Source organism: Haliaeetus albicilla, chromosome 19 (assembly GCF_947461875.1).
Source record: "Haliaeetus albicilla chromosome 19, bHalAlb1.1, whole genome shotgun sequence".
Classification (NCBI taxonomy): domain Eukaryota; kingdom Metazoa; phylum Chordata; class Aves; order Accipitriformes; family Accipitridae; genus Haliaeetus; species Haliaeetus albicilla.
The window spans coordinates 14,115,182-14,138,833 of NC_091501.1; the positions used below are offsets into that span (position 1 = coordinate 14,115,182).

Sequence of the window (23,652 nt, forward strand, 5' to 3'; positions counted from 1 at the left end):
TGTATGATTATTTGCAAAAATAACCTATTCCATTCACGTTTCGATGAATGACATAAAGAACTGTTTTCAGTAACAACAAAACAAATAAATAAGCTCATACTGTACAGTCCAACAAGGGTGCAGCACAGAAATACCAGCTCACAATAAATCAGGTAAAAAAAATTTGGTGTGTGTGTGTAAAAGCAGGAATTCCTGCAGTAAATACCACACATACCAACCTTTTAAAAGGAATTGGTTTAGATTTCCACAGCATTTTTTTTTCTTCTCTGAACCTGGAATACAAATGATTACTGTCTAAATAATGATAAATAGAATATTTTGCCAAATTGGTAGGAAATCTCACTTTTCTTGAGAAAGTCATGAGAATTTTCAAATTAAAATTGAAAATTTCCAGACATACATATTTTGTATCTCAACCCCAACAGCAAATTTCACGTCCCTGTTATTGTCAAGTAAAAAAATGTAAAAAAAGAAAAGTGTACCAAGATTAAAGGTTTACCAATTAAGATTTTCTAAGCCATATATAGTATTGATGCCACAAAAACATAAAACATAGAAACTTGCAGGCTGCTTCTCCTGAATAAATTACAAATATTCTGGTCATTCCCAAGGATTTCCATTTAGCTCCCCCTATTCAGGTGGGCAGTCAAATTTGGTGGAAACAAACGCAATTTTTGATTGCGACTATATGATTAATAGCACGCGTGAGAACATTCCTGAATCTTCCCTGGGCTTATACTGACACCAGGAAAACATCTTTCTACACCCAGACATTTTTGTTGTGCATTCCAGAGACAAACTGGGTAATAGCTGTCTTGACCACTGTGAATAAATCTCTTACCTTCGTGTTGGCGCATGCTTTCCCTTTCTTATAGTCCTTATGGCTGCCTCTTTTATCCAATTTGGCCCACAAGGCTTTGGCTTTCCAGTAATTGAGCTTGGACTTGAGTTTGTGATAGAAAGAACGATAGTCCTTGGGCTTTAGTTCCAGATAGTCACAGAGCTCTTGGAAAGCCTTGAGAGTCCCCTTGCAGGTTGAAGCCTGGACAAATCTGTCGAAGAGAACATGAGCCTGGTTCACCTTCTCATTCTTACTTTCCTCCATGCTTCACACTTTGCAGCTGCCCTGGAGGGCAGCTGTTCTCTTCCAGTCTGCCAGATTTCCTGATGTTGCTCTGGTGAGCCACTTTCACCTGTGGCTTACAAGCATTATTAACCTATAAAATAAAAAAAAAGAGAACGTAACTGAGCTTGCTCTTTTTTTTTCTTCACAAAATTTTGTCTAAGGCTGCTGAACTGAGAGCCCAGATTATCAGTAACTAATAACGCATCAGCCCTAAATAAGTCAACTGATCAATATCCTAAGGATTCCCGCCCAAGCTGATTGAAGCAGAGCCTTCCAAAGCTCACTGAGCCTCACTGCAGACGGTGGGACATCTCTCCTCCGTTCAATCACAAAATACTTTAACCCGAGCCAGTCCCTAGAAAGTTTTATCAAAACTCATTTCACATAAACAGCAAAGAAGTTACAAGTAAACTGGTGATGTTTGGAAGTAAGCCTAGGTTTTAAAACAAAAGATACAGTCTTAGTAATGTAGCAGTCACTGCCATAACCAGATCACTGTGGTAACACCACAGCAATGGTTACATGCTGGTCTTAAAAACACTACTACCACAAAGTACGGTACACCAAAGAGTTGATATTCCACCAGTAAAATAAGTTTTGGTTCCTTCATTCTAAAAGGACACGTGTCTTTGCTCATGATAAATAGAGAAGAGGAAAGAAGATGGTATAGCACAGGCTGATACCTCTGTCAGAGTCCTTGCAAACACTGCTTTTGTACAGTGACATAACAAACCCAGTGATGGCTACTGCAATCCTAGAAAGAAGTTAAACCTGCTAATAGCAATCAAATGCCAAGACTGAAAAAAACCCCCACCCATCTGTGTTGCATCAAGCTGTATAAACATTTGCCTTACCTAGAGTCTATGCGTATATTCCTGTCACTAAGCAAGCAGCATAAGAGTGAAATGTGGCTGATGCATGATCCTCATGAGATTCTCATAGTAGTTCCTCTATTCTGTGGTTTTCAACTCCTTTTGATATGCAGGTCCGTACAAAATTTTAGGTGGTAGTTGGGGTCCTTAGCAGATTAAATATGCTAACAGGAGGTCTGCTACTCTTAATTGCTTTTCTGGGATCCCTCAGAAGCAGCCTGCAGACCTACAGAATTAATTATTTGGATCACAAATAGCAGATTTTGTTTAAAGAGTAGGTATTTTCTCTCCCTCTCTCTCTTCCTTTTATATATAATAAATCTCTTTCTTCTTTTTATACATAATACTAAGTACATACATATAATAGATTACTCTGCTCTCTAAGAAAGAACAGTTCTGTTTGTCTTCAGATAGGAGGGCAGCATGGGAATATATGCGGGAACTACGGAAGTGAAAGCATTTCGGAGGTGTTTTTTGTCCTTTGTGTTTTTTTGCAAAGGGTATTAAGGTAAGAAAGGAAATATGTGGACTCGGATAAAACTTTTTAGATTCTCACCAGCTCTTTTCCTGCTTCCAGCAGACAGGAAGCCAAGTCAAACAGTACAGCTCATGTCTCTTCCCCTCCCATATGACAGCTCTGCAGCAGTTTATTTGGGCACTCCTGCATTTCACCCTAACATGGTATTTATTGCTTATGTTTAGAAATAGCAAAGGAGACCTGGAAACCTTCACATACAGCCACACACTATTATTAAAAATAAAAATAAAATTTCCTACAGAAGCCATAGTACAACAATAGGTTAATACTGGAGAATGTGATTCTGACTTTATTAGGACAAATGCCTCAGAGGACTCAGGACACATGAAGCTGTTTTTCTAACTGGCTAATAGTGATGCCATGTCCATATCAGTACTTGTTACTAAGCAGGATGGAATAACTGCTTTCCTTATTTTTGAATCTTAACTTCACTGCTGTGAAGCTGGAAATGTGCTCCAGGCTTGCACCTCAGGGTAACCACTGCACTACTGCAGAGGTCCAAGACACTGTGCTTTAAGCTTGTGTCTCCTCTTCTGTTCTCAAGAAGAATGTTACAAAGAGCTCCAACAAATCACCTCTTACACTGAAGGAGTAATTTCAGTGTGTTTGTGCAATACAGACACAATAAAATACCTACATTCTAAAGTCATATGCCTCATTAATCAGCACGTCACAAGTCGAATACTATTTTGTGTTACGTTTCCCCCACCTCTTGCACCCCACTCTACCATCCAAACACTCACTTTACACCAGCACTTCAGGTGACTGACACTTCGTAAGAAAAAGCAATAGAAGCTATATGACCTAAGTTAAGTGGAGCGGCTATTTAAGTCTGTTAGTCCGCAGTCCACTACTGATATATCCAGATGTAAGAACAACATAGGTTTTACTTCTTACTCCTTCACCAAAGGAGCAAAGCAGCATTGGATCTGCACTGCTCAGAGAGATCCCAAAGTTAAAAATCCAACCTACTTTCATTACAGGAACTTACAGCTTTGTGTTCAAGGTTTCCCAAGCCAGGAGACAAACTTGCAAAAGCAGGTCATTTTACGCAGCGCAGCCTGAGCGGCACATTAATATAGCAGTTCTGCTGACATCCCATTTCATGCAGGCTGTGAAGTCAGTTATGCCCACAGGTCAAATACAGAGGCTTCAGTCAACGCAATAAGTCACTCCCCAGGACTCTGCATTCTTGATGTAAACACCCAAAGCACTTGGAACCCGTGAGCAACACATCAGAGAACATGGAAATTACAGGAGGAAAGCAAGGGCAGGCAAGAATTATTTGCCAGGTTTCCAGGGTATTTGCATGCCTTGTTGGCTATTCTGCAAGTGTGCAGTACCCTGCATGTTTTGTCTCGAGGCAGCTGATTGCTGACTCAGAAACTCTGTAAATTCCTTGGCTGGATTATTGGGAGAGAAAGACAAAGCCCATGAAAAAACGCATGCAAGAACAGTGTTCGTGTTGCTATTTACAATAATAGCATGAGGTTGTCACTGACTCATGACTGCAAGTACGCTCAGGATCTGCAGTGCTTGCCCAGGACAAAAGAAACGAATGAAAGACAGAGACACAGGCAATGAATAATTCCAGGTGGTGGTTCCTTCCCACAGTCACCGGGGATGCAGGAATACGAATGCATATACGAGAAAGAAAAGTCCAGCGCCCTACTTCTGTCAAATGCAAGTGATAGGAAGAGATTTTGCAAATGATACACATAATGAATTTGGTTGTACAAATTCAAGTTCCTGCAGAAAGTGTTGCAAATGCAGGGCTCCTATATTCCAGGCAAATAAACCCCCATTATAGGTGCCACCCCCCCTACATTTTCCATCCTGATTTTGTTGAAGGTGTTCATTCAACTAATGACTTGAGCCTGGAAAAATAAAATATTATTGGAATGTATTTTCCAGCATTGTTATCCATTTTTTTCCAGCAGAAACTATAGAGTTAATTCCATCTAAATTCACAGCTTGTTCTGTCTAGCTTAAAACAGCATTTTGAGTGATTAAAACATTTGCCAAAGTAACTGCCCAGCTCCACTTCAGAATGCCGAGTTTCTCTGAGCACAATGTAAATGCTTTCTTACATTTTGGTTATTTCACAGCCAGGCAAACATGACAGATGTACCCTTAACAGCTAAATCTCTGAGAAGGCAGAGATCAACAAACTGCACTAGTACCGTATGGAATCTGAAAGCAAGTTAGTTCATCAATCATAAAACTACTGATAGCTCCAGTAGCCCCAATTTCCACTGATTTCATCCTTTCCCTAAAACTCCCAGTTCCCCAGCAACGTTCCCTATGCCCTTGTCTCCCTTTCATGGCCCCCCAGCTTCTGCCTAAGCAAGACTCAGTAACATGCTCTGGGAACTCTGAGATTACCACAGTACCTAGGCAGCCAGTACACACTTGCAACTTGGCTAGCAAAAGCCTAAGCACAGATTATTGTTAAGCTTATGCTGCAGACGGTGGGGACACCTATTTTTGTCTCGCTCCTCCACCCAGCCTCCAGTTTTCTTGTAGGAAACCAATTACCTTTGAGACTTTTACTCCCTGTCAAATCTGGATGAAATTGTTCAAAAGTTATTAAGGATGAACTGAAAAGCAGATGGACAAACAGCTCAATCCCGTAAGCCTCCCTTCTTTAGGAAACCACACTAAAAAAAGTCTTTATTCCAACAAATGAAAAAGCTCTGTTTTCATTTCCAGGATTTGATTTATTTTATTTTTACCTAAAGCTAAAGAAAAGGACTTTGCTACAATATGTTCATGACTAACTGATCATGGGTATCAGAAAGTGCAGCTTTAGGGCAGCAGTAAGACTGTGGAACAGATGGCAAAGAGAGGACAATTTTGACAAGAAAAGCTAAAGCCAAAACTGGCAATTATTTTGGCTCCATATTATGCAGACAAAGAATGGGAAAGCAGGAGGACAAAGGCGTGGTTGCCATTGTTTGCAGCTTCCCTTTTATACCAGATGGAAAAAAGAAAGGTCATCACTGTCCACAGTATGTTTTAAGATAGTATTTAGATCTGCTCCCGTTCATAAAATTCAACACTCAAACCAATATGCTGGCAAAAAGATGTTTCTGTTTTAATACACTTATCAAACCTGATTTGCTGGGCTTCTGCCTACCATATGGGAGTGAGTATTTTGGGTCCCCCCCTCTTTCCTGTCTACTCCCCCTCCTAAGCTAGGACAAAAGTGGGAGAAAGAGAGACCAAATATGAACTTGATTGCAAATACAAGAACCCATTCCTAAGGAGAATATCAAAGCACATTTACAAATAGTTAATAGAATTCTCACATCAAGAAAAACTCAATCCAGTAACGATTTGAAAAGAAATGCAAATTCCATCAAAGAACAAGGAAACATACAAATACAGAAGCAGTTACAGATAACATTTTGGTTCCCAAATTCTTATCAAGGTACTGAAGAAAAATGTGTACGTTGTTTATTACTAACCATTTCTTAAGTGCCACAACATGAGTACTGAAAAAATCAGACCTACAGAATAAAACCTTTTATCCATATGAATTCAACAAACATACTATTCTGCTGCTCTGTCATATACAACTCTTTGATCACAGCAGAGTGCCTACACTGAATGAACACGAACATAAAGAGACCAAGAAACAGATCATCTCTCTGCATTGGATGAAAAAAAGGAAACTATACCAAGGAAAAAGTAGTTGCCCCCTTATAAGATGATAAGGGAATAGGAGGCCATCTGCATAGCTGTCATATTGTAAGACAAGCTTCAAGAAGAGCTACTAGCTTCAATGCCTGACACAGCCACATACTAGGGAGATTCCTCATAGTACAAATCTTCACATCGGGCGACTAATAACCAATGCAGTGATCCCTTCTCACCTAGCACCAACTCATCAGCTGTGTGTTTGGGAAGCTGAGGACATTCTTTACATCTTGGAACTGTCACTGTGCTGTAAAGAACCACATGGTAGCCTACAAGCACAGGAAAAGAAAATTTATTTCTCAAAGAAGTAAATGTGCTTTTATCCCAATGGTAAAAAATACTACATCCCACTAGAATCTCATGACAAACTTTTTGGAGCGTGGTCATTAACACAGCAAGTCACATGAGCAACGCTTCTCCTTACAGGCCTCCCAAAACCCGATGATATTTGACAGCAAAGGCTCCATTTATTATCTGGGTGGTGAAATCCATGTATCTCCCACAAAACCTCCTGAGAAAACACAAGTCCTCAAAACACAAATCTGGCTGGTTCAATACAGGGAGCCCTCAGTCTACAAGCATTTCCCATAAAGACCATACACCACACCTGTAGGCAGTCAAATGGTGGGTATTTTCTGATGAGCAACACATACCCCACTTCTAAGGCAAGTGTACAATCACTTCACACTAGGTGAAGGTGACTTCACTAGCAGGCTGCAGCACACAGAGGCTTCTCACTCCACCACTTAACAGGGCAAGAAGGTTGAATGTCATTCCCTCATTTGAAGTGCTTTGAAGCTGCTCCTGGTGTTAAATTTCAACATAGAAACCCATCCTAAAGTTAGCTCCCACCCAGTTTTACAAGTTCAACTTCCTCAGAATTCTTCGAACGCTATCCAATAACCAGAGGAAAGCTCCTGTACAAAAGAAAAGGTGTCTAAGAAGTAAATGCAATGACACTGTCACAAAACTTTATTTCCACGACTTCAAATGGGGATAAAACAAATCAGTTGCCTTAGTACAGCAAGGCATACCAGCTTTTGACATCATACAGGACATGGATTAATTCATCTTTCTGAGCCAACATGCTATGCCACAAGAAAAGATTTTCAGAAAAGCTTTAATGACCATTAGAGAATAAGAACATTGTTCTGAACCAATTAGAAATTTTGAGCAGAACGAAGAGTGGAGGCTACAAACACACTATTACAACCTCTGCAGCCCAGTGAACCAAGTCCTCTGAGGCCTTCAGGTTCTGCCAGCACTCTGATCAGCCCAAGCCATTCCACAACAGTGAGAAAATAGAGAGCCTTTATTTATATTAAAGGAAAAAAAAAAAATCTTATAAAAGAAATTCTCTAACAAAACTCACATAAACACATTTTTTTAAAATGTATATAAGTGAAGGCTTCTGTCAGAACCTGGTACCAAAACAGACTGCAACGATCACAAAAGTTAATGCAGGAAAGATAATCAACAGGGACAGATACAACCATATAATCTGCAAGTGACAAAAGGAAAAAAATTACAATTCTTTAAAGAGCATATAAAATGGTTTATGAAATCTGAAAAATGAAAAGGTCTAGCATCTAATGTAGTATGTGCTTGCCTTGTATTACATGCACTCGTCTCCACTTAGGTGCTTCAGTTCTCCCTTTTATTACCTAATTCTGCCTTACACAGGCCAAAGATTACTAGTCACATAGAATCACAGAGTCCAAACTAGGCTGAACTTGCCAAAGCCACCTTCGTTTGCATTATCAAGAGAAACATCTTAGCACCTCAGAAGCAAACTCAAAAGACTGGTCATTTGTGCCAGCATTTATTCTAATCAAGGCAGATGGCTGTGTGGACTTAAAACTCCAAGGCTCAGTCCTCAGTGGATTGGTAAATACCAGACTCTCACAAAACAAAGAACAATTATTCCAGTTACAGACATTAAAAATACATGGGAAAGCAAGCTTTATTTGCGCTTCTTCCAACTCTCAGCTGTTATGGGTGTGGAAAAGAGGCAGGCACTTCCTCAAAAGGAAGTGGTAGGAGAAGAGAAGGTAGCTAGAAAATAGGATTAAAAGATTCATAATCCCACCCTCCATACACACTCAACTAGCTATGGCATCAGAAATTGAGTACACTGCACAGAGCAGTTCAAACAGATTATTTAAGGCATGTATATCCTGTTTCTGTTGAGGAAGACTGAATATAGAAAGCAGACGGACTTAAAAATTTTGGAATTTTTTTTTTCTTAATGTAGATCTTACAAGACTCTCTTGGGAGCCAAGAAACCAACGTAAACAGACATTTGAATAAAAGAACTGTAAAGATTTCTCCAACCCACAAACCACTTCATTTAGAGGCTGTTGAACTTCAAAACCAAAATTAATTCCAAGCTTTATTCTAGGAAAAGTCCAGGAAGGGCTGGGACCATACTACAACCTGTGGGTATAACCTTAGCCTTTATCATTACCAGGTAAAATATACATGCAGAGCTCAAAAAACACCTAAGAAATTGGACCTTAAACCCAGACCTCCAGAACTGCCACCTCTTTTTCCTTAACTAGAAAGGTCCAACCAGGAACATCATCTCCAGGATTCATCTGGAGATGAGAACCAGCACCTTACTCACTACCTGCCACATGCCTTCACTTGTCACTGTTAATATATCCAGCACTCTATATCCCAGCTGTCCTATGCCCCAATCTGCCACTGCCCCCAACCCATGCATGGCCAACACCCCAAGCTCCACCAGCAGGCCAACTCCCTCAAGCTTCACTGCTGCCAAAGAAAATCCCAGTGACTTTATAACCACTGATTGGTGTACCCTACTCATGTAGCTCAAAGTAGCCTTCCTTTCTCCTTAAAAGTTGTGCATGAAAATGTGTGCTGTGTAGTCTCTCTAAATATCTAAAATCAGACATGGCAATGGCAAGGAACTCAATCTAGGGCAGATGCAGCAGGCTGTTCCTTGATGCTCCACAGGCCACCACAGGCCTGTATTGTCCTCCTACATTAGTCACTAGATTAGACCATAATATAAAATTAAGCAATTTAATTTCATTTTGCAACGGCAGAGAATTACACACTTCAGCAAAACCACTACTGACTGAACAGAGTTTGAACAGGACACAAAGCAGAATTTGAAGTGAACCAGAGACTGGTTCCCATCATGTTTTGAATTTTCTTTTTTTGGAACGACTGGCAGATTCAGTATGGAGCTACACCTTGTTTTCATGGTAGAACTTATTTGTCTAGATTCTTAAGGCATGGGGCTTCTAGATAACAGAAAACATACTGAACAAGTTCAATGGACACAATGCTAAATCCCAATTCATTAGATCACAGGAAGAAAAAACACACACAATAATCCTATAACTTTTATTTCATAAATTAGATCATTTAATTGAGGTCTATTCCACAGGTCCCACAAATCTCTTCTATAATGTGTCCCAGGCTAAGTTCCTGTAGACATGTTTTTATCCTCAGAGGGAAAAAAAAAAAATCATCTGTATCCTAGCCTTTCCTCAAAGCACTCTCTTACTGTACTTACATTTTGGAGTTCTTAATTTTACAGTATTTTAAGTTTAGTACTAACCCTTGATAAATTTACTCATGTAAATCTTTCCTCTTCTAAAGACAAGAATACCCACCCTTTGCATTCTGTTACGCTCTGCGATCTTTAGTTACAATAATAATTGAAAAAAGCAAAGCAAAATCCAACCTTAGTGACAAACTTCACTGTAAGACTGTCAGTTGACAACTGATCAAATCTAGCAGCTTAATGAAATTTCATCTCTATTACACAATCCTGTGTGTCTAATGCATCCCATCATTCATTTTTCTCATTGGTAGAAGGAAAGCTTTTATCAGGAGACAGGAATATATTGTAAGCAAATAACCTGTTTAACATTTCGGCTAAATTATGACAGGTAGAATAAAAAAGTTGTATTTTCTCATGCTACAAAATATACCAAAATCTCGAAAGGTAATCCAGATTATAGGAACAGTATGGCAAAACCAAAACTTGTAACATGAAACTTTCAACTCTGGACATAAGTTAATATCATTTGCACATACTGTTACATAGCTTAAAAATAGTAACCAGGCAGTATGTTCCTCACTTGGCTGGACATTTGACTCTCAGTAAATGCTGAAACAGTTTCAATTGGCCAGATAGAGATCCCCTTCCAGCCACCAAATGAATGTACAGGAGATGCCTCTCTCAGCAAAGACCGTGCCAAGCTCAATGCCTCAAGCAAATGAAGATCTGTTAGGAAATCAGTTACAGAGGAAAGAGGTGGAGGCAGTTTTGTGATTTACTCTCCTCTCCCCAAGGCTTTGGCAAGCATTTTCTGAAATAAGATGGCAGTCATCACTTCCAGAGGCAGACATTACTAGTCTGCTCCAATACAGCTGCACTGGTGGGGACATGAAAAGACTTGGTATGAATTAGTCAGAGATTTAATCCAATCTAAGTGTAAGGATGCCATTCAGCAGAATTTGTTCCTAGCAGGGAGCATACATAAAAGCTTCTCTCTTTACCTTTCATCCTCAAGGACTTTTCTGTCTAGTCTTTTTAATTCCATCCTCCTTTGGATAAAGGCTATTCCTCTGCGAGGATATCTGGGGACCTGAGATACCCTTAGCTGAACCTCCCAGCTATCTAGCAGAGAGAGTTACTCCGTGAGAGGGCACGAGCACCCCCTTCACTTTATGCAGGTCTGAGAGCCCCCACCAAGGGAGCTTTTGTGAAAGACATCTACATATACCTCTTTAATAGGTAAAGCTCTCAGTGGTCATGGAGAACTACCGCATGGTGAAACAACTTCTGTTCAGCATGGTTCAACAACCCTGATGCACTGCTTTACCACTATGCCACTTGCAGGCTGGAATTTGTTTCATAGGGCATTCCATGATTTCCGCTGGCGGATGATTCAGTTCTGGACCTTGGGCTCAAACTGAATAATTTCCATAAACCCTTATTTCATAACGCCATCCTCCATCAGGTATTTGAGCACTAGACAGAATGTCCCTTTTTCAAAATGCTTTTAAGCAGCAAGAAGGGGCAAGAAAGACTAAAGGTAACTTGTGACTTTCTCAGTGATAATAGCAACAGGCTGCTGCTAGCTTATCTGAAGGCAGGAAATAACTTCAGAATCAGACTGACAACCTCTCTCTAAGAAGAAAAATACTGAAAATAAGAAATACTTTCTTCCAACTTCATTCAGCTGCTGCTTTCAGGGTCCGTCAGCCAAAACGGACTGGCAGCACAGCACAGCTCTGTAAACTGGAGATGACCAACAGTGATGGCAGAACCATAGCTTGACAGTAGATGCTTTCCTGGAAATCTATACAGTGCTCCTGCGCAGCAGACGACAGGGTTAACTCTAAGTTCCTCTCCAGAGAAAGCAACCTGGAGCCTTCAACATCTGGAAACCACCCTCCCTCCAGTTGCTCACTGGTATTAAACAATTTAGTAGTCATATATTTACCATTAGTTTATGCTAACAGAAGCATATGCTGCTATTAAGAAGGCTTGGTCTTCTGCAATTTGAAGACTGAGAAATGTAAACAATTTGTTCCTGATTACATTGGAAGCCACCAGTGAAACCCATATGCATTCTCTCTCCATTCCCCTGTCCTTCCCCATACGTACACCCCAGAAATTATCACAGGCAGCCTTTTCTCCATGGACCCGAGAGATCTGGCTAACTGTAATGAAAAATTTCCTATTCCATGGGGTAGACTAGAAAACTCTTTGGCAATTGGATCTTCAAATACTAGGAGTGGCCACAATGAAAAAGTAATGCTTGCTTTTACCTTTTCATTTCTGTAACATCCCTGGTTTACTAGAACAGAATATTTCAGTTGGAAGGGACCTACAACAATCATCTAGTCCAACTGCCTGACCAATTCAGGGCTGACCAAAAGTTAAAGCATGTTGTTAAGAGCATTGCCATTCTGAAAGCGATACGGCTTATTTCCCTTCCCTGGCTGACACCACCAACTGGGCATGCACCCTCTACAGTAACTACTGAACTATGTTCTGTAACTATAGGGGATAAACTGGGGAACACTCATTTGGAAGACCAAAAGGCAGACAGAAGGATCTGAGGCTGACAGAAAAGGGCAATTTCCTGAGCCATATCATGCTGTGGCAACTGAGATTAGTAATGCTTTTTGTCCCATCCCTGTTTCTTTTCAGGAAGTTTCTTCCTGAACCCAGTTGTTTTTATGATCAATAGCTTTCTTTTGATTTCCAGGCCAAGTTTATACCTCCTTGTTCCTGTGATGATACCGAACCTACACATTAGCTTTCCCTCCCTTCCTACATATATTTATAGACAGATGCTACATCCTATCTTGATCTTCATTATACTCAGGTTAAATGAAGCTCTCCTAGTCTAAGATAGGCTCTCTTCTCCTAGGCCTTCCAAGGAGAACTGCATATTGTTGGGTGCATACTGCAAGGTACGCCCCTCTCCTGACACTTCTGGGATTGCTTTAGCCTCTTCCACAACTACAATGCAGTTCGACTATACATTTCAATGTACTCATTGATCACAGGGATCACTAATTCTCCTTTCTCAGTCATTTCCAAGTAGAAGGACACCAGACTGCCTCATTCTTGGTTTTATACTATTGAATTTAATTTCATTTGTATCCCATAAATTCTAGTTCTTTCTACAGAATAACAGTGTAAAGATCAAGTTAGTCTCAAAGGAGTAGGTAGCATCATCCCCCTCATCCTTAAAGATCTGGAACAGTAACCTTTCCCACCCAGAACTAGTTCCTTCCCCTTTTAAACACAATTTGGTACTTTCTGTTCCAAAGGAAGATGCTCTGGAGTACTCATCCCAAATCCAAGCCTCGCTCATTTTCACAACTGAACAGCATCAGCTACAAGTAGCCTTTCACGTACACATGATGCAAGCATGCCCTGTATAGAGCTAACTGCCTCACAGTGCATTCATTAGTGGAGAAGTGTCTTGTATTAACATCTGAGCAAGGTTCTTTGGGGTAAAGTAGAGGCTTCAGAATATTGTGCTTCCTAGCAGTGAATCAAAATATCATACATGAGAAACTGAGTGACCTCAAGCACTGGAGCAACAAAAGTAGGATGAAACAGAATGCCAGGGCTATCAGAAATCCATCTGATCAAATTGTGAAAGAAAAATATATTTGGATGTCTCCCCAGAAAAGGGGTGCAATATTTATGCCACTGGTCAGGAGACTGATAAAGTTTCACATGGAAGCTTCCCATGGGCTGTTAGGCTAGTCAAACTAACAAAGAACTTGTGACCAGTCCTTCCAGTCTCCCCTACTTCTTGACCCATTGCTATCAACATAATAAATAGGGTAGAACACCTTTGACAGTGGCAGAAAAATGTGTGTTAGCTCTTGGACTGCAAACTCAATGTTTGAAACCAGAGAAACAGGGTTCTAGAGCACTCTCCCACAAGAAAAGCCCAAGGCAATTAAAGACTTGGTTTATTAATAGAATACAGTTTTCTGAGACTGAAAAGGAACAGACCACATCCTAGGATTTGCCTCCAAACTAGTCCAGTGCTTTGATATTACTGGACATATGTAGACATGACAACATATGCACAATTAATATCCCAAGCCAGAATCAAGTGATCTTAACCACGACTGCAAATATGTATGCATAACAAAAAAGCTTTATTGAAGGTTCATAGTGCTGTGCAAAATTATCAGCTTTCAAGGCCTTTGGCCACATAGATTAATCTTCTGTCAAAGTAGCTGATACTGTAGCCATTTCTGTAACCGCCTGTCCTCTTACTGATGCATGTGTTGTATGGGGTGGGAAAAAGTGCAAGGGAGGTGACTCTAGTCATTTGAAACCCCATTTCCTTGCCAGGATGGATGAAATTTCGCTTCTTCCTCTATTTTAAAGAATTACACCCTTGAAAACTGAAGGCAGCTACAGACTTCCAGAATTTTGCCTATGTACATAGGGCTGAAAGAAACAGTGCTGTTAACAGAATGGTTGGTTGGAAAGATGGGAAAGAGATTCATACAACTTCAAGAAAACTGTGCTTTTGGTAGTGCACCAGGGTGCAGAAACAGCATACTAAGAACTGCTGGTACGCTCCTGCATATTGTTTACTTTGGAAAATAAAATTTGAATGTTGTTTTCCCCAAAGGCAAAGATATGCAAGGCAAAGAAATGCTTCAGGCAATTTATGCCACATCTGTGTCCCCACAGCTAATAAATAAATGTAAGATGACTATAAGCTATACAAGTATAATCAGCTCACCAAATTACATCAGAGAATTTAAGACATAAGTACTGTTCCAGTGGTCCAAGCATGTATTATACTGCCCAGTGTCCTGGTTTCGGCTAGATAGAGTTAATTTTCTTCCTAGTAGCTGGTATAGTGCTATGTTTTGGGTTCAGTAAGAGAAGAATGTTGATAACACACTGATGTTTTCAGTTGTTGCTAAGTAATGTTTAGACTAAATCAAGGATTTTTCAGCTTCTCATGCCCAGCCAGCAAGAAAGCTGGAAGAGCACAAGAAGTTGGGAGGGGACACAGCCAGGACAGCCGACCCAAACTGGCCAAAGGGGTATTCCATGCCATGTGACATCATGTCTAGTATATAAACTGGGGGGAGCGAGGCTGGGAGGGATCACCACTCAGGAACTAACTGGCCATCAGTCAGCAGCTGGTGAGTAATTGCATTGTGCATCACTTGTATATTCCAATCCTTTTATTACTATTATTGTAATTTTATTCTTGTTATTATCATTATTAGTTTCTTCCTTTCTGTTCTATTAAACTGTTCTTATCTGAAGCCACGAGTTTTACTTTTTTTTTCCCCGATTGTCTCCCCCATCCCACTGCGGGGTGGGGAGTGAGTGAATGGCTGCATGGTGCTGAGTTGCTGGCTGGGGTTAAACCATAACACCCAGGAGCCCATTATCCCAAAAGAAGAAAAATTTCATGTGTCTTTGAATTGCTCTTAAAAATACCTAAAATACACCAACAGTGTAGCTGATTCAGCATCGCTCTAATCTGATCTTGAATGAGCTTGCTTTTCCCTTTTCCATATATGCTATATAACAGTCACTCTACTTCCATTAGTCTCCTGGCTAACTCCTCAGATCTGACAGTAATACAGACATTAAGCAGATTAGTAGGGTCTGAAGTTTAACAGAAAGTTCAGTATTTATACATCTACTACTTCAGTCCAGAGTTGCTGGCACATTTATAAACAGCCATAGATTGAGACATGTTAGTATCTTGGAGAAACAAAGAACAAAACAGAAGCAAGTTTACAGTGTCTAGCTGTAAAGGAATTTGAAGCTATGCCCTTGACAAGCATAATACAGTATTGTTGACTGGATACAAGAGGTGGTCCCTTCTGTAGTTTGGCTGGCTACCTGTTAAAGTGCTTCCAAGTGACCCTATGCCCATTATACTTGCTACCTTTGGAGAAAACAGGCTGCTGGTGTATTGTATAGAAGGTGTCAGAGCTCATCTTTGTATAGACTGTGGGGTGTAACCCTAAGGTTACTCAACATAAAGGTATTTCAGTAACTCACAATACACACTGGAGAGAACACTAGTGATACCCACACACTTCTCCATGTACTCAACGTAGCACTTACTGCCTGTGTGTGTCCATTTCTAAGCACATAGCACCACTCCAGGGGACAAGGCAGTTAAATTTTAGCACAGAGCTATTTATTAGTTATACCACGTTACATTAACATCAGCTTATGTAAGTAAATTAATAGCAAGGTAACACCTAATCAAAGTGGCCAACAAGATAGGTACCTTGCTATTAAATGCTGTTTTCCCTGAAAGAATTTAAAGCAGTGTAGAGAAACCTGTGAGAAGTTGACAACACTACAACAGCTACTTGCAGCAATGCAATGTGGATGCAAACCATCTGCAAACTCAATCCATTATCTAAGACTGGTTTGGTTTTCATCTAGTAACTAAATATCACATACCAACCTGTGCTCACAGCTATTTCAATCCTACCTCAGATGAGCCCAACAAGTTTTGGGTGTAATCTCCACAGACGTACCATGCTTCAAGGACAAATGACCACATGAAGTGAGCAACATCAGCTTTCCTTTCACAGAAAGGCAAAGACACTCTGTGGCTGGAGCGTCCAGGCTGGATGGCTCACTCTCTCAGCAGTCTTTTCTATGGACAGGATTTAGCACAGAGAAACTTCCAACGTGCTCCTCTTCTGGCTTCCTTCGCTTAACACAAGAAGTTAAAATTCATTCATGGAAAAACAGCACATGTGCATAAAAAGAAAAACTAGTCTGTCTCAACTAGGCTACATTTGACAATACGAGTCAGTACTAGCCTGACCCTGACAGTATTAAACTAGAGGCCTGCCATGCCCTTCGCTTTCCTCTGATCAGTGTATTTGACTGCAGAAGAAGTAGGATCATTTCTGGAGGAAATGCATCCATGTTTCCTATTCTCTTCTCGGTTAGGGAAGTTGATTTGGCTGTTGATGAGGGAAGTGCACCAATCTACCCTGTTTAAAACTCTTACCCGAGAAGTGGGTCAAATTAAGAAATTGTGAGTCACAGAACCACAGAATAATTAAGGTTGGAAAGGACCTCTGGAGATTGCTTAGTTTGATGCCACTGCTCAAAGCAGAGTCAGCTAGAACAGGTTACTCAGGATTGTGCCCAGTCAGGTTTTGAGTATCTCCAAGGATGGAGCCACAAGAGACACTTTAAACTTAACACAATATCCCTTGCAGCAGATCTGCATATTTAAGCTCCAGGCAGATCGATTTTTATGTAATCAAGCAATACAAGAGAGGATAGATGCTCAAGTCTCAGCACACATCACCCTAAAAGGTGAAGAGGGCCAGAAGCAGCAAGTCACTTTTTCCCCTATATTCACAAAACTCATAAGGTCCTCAGATTTCCTCCTTACCTTAACAACAACAACAACGTTCCATGAGGCTTGAGAATAAACACTTAAAACAAAAGAAAGCTCGTGTACCCATGGAAGTAACACATGAAACTACTCTCTAGTAGATGGGATTGTAGCTGTGAATCCTATTTCACACTCTACTTCGTAAACAAAGGCAATACCTAGTCCAAGGGCTCAACTAAACTGCCTCCTCTCTCCTTGAAAATAGTTCTTAATGCTCAAGTTTGGTGACATTTGAATTTGCAGTATCTGAATCTGGAAGAATCAGAAAAAAAGCATTGATAAGAATATAAAAAAATTATTGAGTATCATGTTGGTCCAGATGTTGTCCCAAACCACGTGAGTTTCTTATGAGCTGCAGTATGGAAGAGGTACATAATGACATCAAAAAGGATATTCACACCTAAAGGAAAAAAAAAAACCAAACATGCTATATTTACCATGGGTAGAGTGTAATTCCTGGCAGGGGGGCCACAAGGAATTGCTGTTCAGCTGGCAACTAAACCACAAGGTTTTAAATAGATAGCTCAAAGCTAGAGATTATTCTCTTATCCTGTGCTGTCAGTGTTACAAGGCTATGAGGAAAGCTAATACTGATGTACAGAAAGGAATCAAAAATGTTTCACTTTAAAATTAAATTATCTACCTTTGCCTTTACAAAACCACATTTTGGATGACTTGCAGTGTGTCAATACAATTTAAAACATTGGATATCTGTAGAATCCAAAGACCCATGATTCAGTTTTAGTGCAATCAAGAAGCTTTAGTTCTTGCAGGACTGTCATTTTAATTTTGACATATGAAGAACTCGTTCATTAAAATAAGGTTCACCTCTGGGATGAGAAGTTGTTTCTAGTATCAGTTTGTGGTAGCTACTTATGAGTACTTGGGAAAGCAAGTGATTTTGCTAGGGGAAAAAAAAGGTCATTTATGTGGGAAGACAGGTTAAGAAACCAGGAGAGCAGACTGACCCTACAAACAGCTGATTTAGAAAAAAAGCCTTGTTTAGTGGAATTCTATTACACACATGCATGTTGGGCTGGAGAACCTCTAGCAGGTCAGCCCACTTATGCTCAGGGTCCTTCTTCCTTTCTTCATCCCTAATAGGGGGGTCTGGCAACAGGATTTGAGAAGATTATCAGGTCAAAGCTGGAAGTATGTTCCAGCCAGCAATCTAAAAGTGAAGTTAATCATCTCACCACCTTTAAAGGGGTAAGGCCTAGGAAAGATTGAGCAAGACTGCTTCCATTAACTGGCTTGAAACTAATCGCAAACCACGTAAATGGCCCGTCTGATCAAACAGGCAAACAAGTCCTAGGCAATGGTTATTTGAGGCAACAGATGCTGGGTGATAGAACATACTTCCTTACGCTGTTCCACACAGATTGTTTCAGCAGTCTCATCACAACACTGAAGTACTCCGGTTAGAGGTCTACCTTAAAAAAAACCTTTTGCTTTAAAAAAAAAAAACAAAGATAATTTGTGTGTGTATGTACTTAGGAAACAACTATCTCCACTCAAATCTTCTGGCAACCAGGGAAAGCAGCACTAAGCCTTTTACAGGGGAAAAACCTTAGTCTAGACTTAGAAAAGGCTTAGTTTAGACATGAATACCACAAGCACTAAAAAAGTGAAACCTTTGCTAATGTCATCAGTGCACAGGATCAGTGTCTCCCTTCTCATAGCAGGCAGCCCAGGTAGGGGTGCTAGGCTAAATTCAGCTACCACATTACCATACATTGTCACTGTGCAGACTTGTTCATAAACTTATGAATTTATGCTGAAACTTGGAAGAAAATATCCCAAGCAACAATTTTTAGCCAAAACTTGTGTTATGGCATAACAATTCAAGTCTTTAGGCTAAAGAGGTCAGCTACTGCTTATAGAAGTGTGCACTGAGCTTCTTCTGCATTTGATACATATATAGCCATCCTTCCCGTTGCATAAAAAGTAAAGTCAGGCCTACTAAAGGGACCTGATTTTTAAAAACAAGCTTGTTCTCATTTAAAGATTGAAACCTGCACATCTACAATTCTGAAGTTATCAAGTATTCCAGATTTTATGTGAAGTTTTTTCTTTAGTGACCTGGCGCCTCAAGTAGTAAAAAAAAAAAAAAAAAACAAAAAAGCACATCTCGGAGACATAACAGGGCTCTGCAAATTATTAAACACATTCCTGCTCCTACGATCCTTAAAATTCAACTCTTCAAGGCCCATTTCAATGACCAACCTTTGAATATGGCATTAAGATTTTAGAAGGAAGTGCTTAATTTCAAAACTTGCTTCCTTACCATTGCTAAGCTCAAATAAATTACTTCAATGCTTCTTTGAGCTCTCCAGTTCACTGTTTAATGAAGCAAAAAGGAGTGCTAATTTGTCTAGACTTTATTAAAAACACTAAAAAAATTAATCCAAAGAGTTAAACATATCTTGGCATATCTAGTAATACTTTACTGATCATTATGATATGATGTTCAGTTTTGAGACAAGGTAACCAACAGAGTTTTAGTTGTTTTGAGGCTTGAATCTGCCACAAACAGAATGAGCAGGAAAAGCCACAGCTGGTTTTTTTTTTTCTTTCTTTGTTTTTAGATCCAGCAGTGAAGTGGAAACCCTCCTAGAAAGAAGAGCAATTCCTTTCAGTGCTATCTCTCCTTTTCAGATTGCCAAGAACGGTACAGGGAATAGTTTCAAGGATGGGGACAGAGAAACCTCCCAAAATCAGCTCCTAGTTTTTTAAGTTTAAGGACACTCTTAGACTATTTCAGTCACCAGTAATTGCACTGGAATAGCACTAGAGATTCCAGAGGGAAAGCTCTGTTATCCATCACTGGCAAGTGAGCTATGCTGAACTCTGTAAGTGTATCTCAGAATAATCAAATGTTATGCTTTTCCTACATTTATAGTAATGCAAGAACAGGAATACAGTCTATTAAGAATTTTTTCATGTCTTGATATGCTTTCACTCTAAATTTCAAAATTTATGCAGATCACTGAAGTACACATTTCTTAAAACTGAGCATTTAAATTGTAATCTCAGTCAAACATGATAAAGAAAAAAATTCAGTACCTGTACCCAAAACAGAAGTGCTAACAGACACTTCTGCCTTCAAAAATGCCAAAGACAACATGCTTGTTCATCAAAACAAGTTCCTGAACTTTACAACTTTCTCTTCCAGTCCTGTGGTTTCACTGGGTTTATTAAATCATATCACTCAGTATTATTAAGTACTTAATGATACTGCAGAAAGGAACAACACCACTTCTGTGGTTGGAAACCTAGCCACACAACCTTCCTGCTAATGCATGATTAGAGGCAATAACTAACAGTAGATGCATTCAGGATCTCATGTATACACATCCATGCCTTGCTTAAGTCTATTTATTTAGGATATCTATTTCACACTACTACTGAAAGGTTTTTGTTGCCCTTTCCCCCGATTTTGGAAACAAGAATGAGTTTCAACTGAAGACCACGCTGGCACTACCCTTCCCCTAACCAAAGAAACAAGAAGAGCCTCTTCAGTCGGGTCAGAGATTTGAACTGACTCCCCACGTGGCTGCACAACTATCACAAGAGAAATGGAAGAGGAAAAGAAACACATTGTGTGGTGAGATGGGACCCATCCCTTAGGCAACAGTGGGATCTTCAGCTGGTTTATGTAAATCATGAAGAGGCACCCTTTGCATATTCTTACACCTTAGGGAAGAGACTGTGAGAAATGTAATAAACCTTCATTTTTGGAAGTCAGTGAAAGTTGAAAAAAAAGAATTAAAAATCAACAAGGTCTTGGCAGAGGAAAATATTTATGTCCGTATTTTAAAAAATTCTGCAGCTCCAATCACCTCAGTATGACAACATGTCTGGAAAAAAAAGCTGGGTGTGGTGTTTTTTTCTTTTTAGTTGCAGTACCACTAAGTTTAACTAGAAGTTGCATAAGCAAAGCCAAGGACACCCAGCCTGCTTACTGTCAAAGAAAGAATACAAATGATTTGTCTAGATCTTCCCACTGAGTTTACGCCCTCTGGATGCTTTAAGGAAATGCCTCTTTAAAAATGCAGACACATTTCATCTTGCTTACTCCTTTAAGAAAGGTTCCATTTGCTCTTTTAATATCCCCATATTTAACTTCAGCTTTAAAAACCTGTAGATTTATCACTGCCTTTTTCTTGCGCTCACAGCAGCTGCACACTGAGCAGAATTTCCTTCCAGGATCTTAATTTAACTTTTTAGGGCTACAGCTAACTGGGTCTCAAGAAAATCTGGAGGAACATCAATTAGGGCAGTCCAAAGGGCTGCCATCAGGAACTGTGACAAAACAGTAAAGAAAAGCTCAGACCCACATCAGAAGTGCTGAATGTTTGCTCTATTGTCAACTTGGCACACTCAAGGGAAGTTGTGGAAGTCTGTTGTTCAAGTCACTTAAAATTAGACTATTTAAAAAATAATAGGAGGAATAAGCCTTAGGTGTCTAGATTAGGTTTCCAATAATTTTGCAAAAAAATTAGACAAATATCCAGTTTCATTTTTGTGCAAGGGCAATAAGCTCATGAGATGCAAGTCACCATAATGTTTGATGCTTAAGGATTTATACAGAATATTTGAACTACAATATTGTCCACACTACCCATTAATGTTCTCAGAGCTCTAGAGTAGTTGGGTGCCTGATAAAATATATTTGTCACACTGAGTTCACAGGTCAGCACAAACACCCGAGACTTGCCCCAAGTGTCCCAAGACATTCCCCCTCACACCCTCATACACACAGGTATGGAGCATGACAGAAGACAATCTTTATCCTGTTCACTTGAGAATCTTGACAAGGGGAACATACAGTATCTGTGCCAACTGATGGACATGTTTTCATGCAGATTTTCAGAGGAGAGGTAGAGGTAAGCACAGAAAAAAAAAAAGCAAGCATACAAAGGAAGTTTACTTTCACAGACCACCTCTGGTGGCATATATTATACGGTGAAAAGTTCCTATATGAACAGAATTGCTTTTCTAGGTTATAGTCAGAAATCTAGTAACTGCTTGTTATTTTATTGCAAGAGCTTGTGTCACCACCACCCTCTGATAAAAAGAATATCTACTAGCTACCAAAGTAACAGCTTTTTAAACTTTAAAAAAAAAGGTACATGCTGTCAGACAAAATGAATTATAAAGGTGTCCACCTACCATGCATTCAAAAGTCAGAAGATGCTGAAATCAAGGCTGTATCATGCTACTCATTATGATCTGGTCTAATTGCACCAGTATATCAAACAGGTCTCCCACCTCTGCCAACACTTCCATCACTCAAAATCAGGAACCACAATTCAATATAGTCATAGCAACAAGCAGCAATTCTCATGCAATCACCACATGTTTACCATAGTTACAGTTCTGGGTTTTGTTTTGTTTTACTTTATTTCAAGTCATCTTTTGGCAGCCAAATGCAGCAGTATATGAAAATAGCTGTCCTGTCCATTATCCACCACTAAATCCCAGGAGCTGTCAAGCACTAATGCGTCACCTTAAGTCCATGAGACATGGTCACAGCCAGTACTCAGTCAGACTTTTGCATACTTTTTGTTGTTCTCAACGTACCTGCCAATTTTCAGCATCCATGCTTTTACTTTGTGACACGGGTTTCTGAACAGCTTTTCAACAGGAACAGGACATTCACGTCCCGATTCAGAAGTCTCCCAGAAGTTTCCCAAAGGGTCAACCAGGTAAAATCTACACATTTCCAATGGGAATGCGTTTGTTCTAAGCCAAGAATTAATTTGTCTGTAACAGATAAAGCTAACAATTTAGTAAGAATAGTTGTTGTAGGGTATTTAGGGAAAGGTTATTGTAGCTGTTAAGATCTTCAGTGCATTCATTTGTATTCAATATTAGTCGCACAGTACCTAAGCAAAGAGCAAATTAGAGCTACTTAACTTTGCAAGTTAACTGTAGATGTCATGCCATATTTTTAGTCAGACCAGAAGAGACCTGAGGAATTTAAAAGTAAGAAGCCATTTCTAACCACTTTCAATGGAAAGTATAGCAAGAATCATGAAACAGTTTTCAACAAAACTTGCTGTTTTATCCAAGTAAATGTACAGGTTTACTTGAAAAAACCAAAAGCACTTCCTGTCAAGCATTTTTCTCCCTTTCTTGTTCTCAGTTTATACAGTAGCTTAACTATAAGACTTTTATACAACTTTTGAATGAAGAGTAAGCCCTAAGTATTTCTTCAGCACTCAACACTTGGAAAAACAGGTACAGGAACAGTCAAATGGAAGCTTTTATAGGACCTTACCAAGGTGAATTTTCACTAACATTCAATTATAATTAAGAAAACTTTCAAAAGATCAAGCTTTAGGCTCTGGCTCATGCTCTATTTTAAGTGTGTTCATCTGATTCTCTGAGAATTCAGAGCAACACTTCACAAGCTTACATACTTCATTCACACTACAGAGTTTCTCTCAACGAAAGTTGTGAGCTACC

The 23,652-nt window shown here is 39.7% G+C and overlaps 2 protein-coding genes across 21 annotated transcripts in view; both read right to left on the reverse strand.

Moving 5' to 3' along the window:
- MICAL3 (microtubule associated monooxygenase, calponin and LIM domain containing 3) overlaps positions 1-23,652 on the reverse strand; it is a 184,329-nt gene that overhangs the window by 108,153 nt on the left and 52,524 nt on the right. For all 20 annotated transcript variants that reach the window (XM_069807743.1, XM_069807745.1, XM_069807755.1 and 17 more), the window contains one exon: positions 842-1,217. In XM_069807743.1, coding sequence (XP_069663844.1) covers positions 842-1,105 — 264 coding nt within the window. In that variant the 5' untranslated portion in view covers positions 1,106-1,217. The remainder of the gene's footprint in view (positions 1-841; positions 1,218-23,652) is intronic.
- The window catches only part of LOC104325370 (aldo-keto reductase family 1 member B1-like), a 236,250-nt gene that overhangs the window by 63,200 nt on the left and 149,398 nt on the right, over positions 1-23,652 (reverse strand). The gene's annotated exons all lie outside the window — the stretch shown is intronic.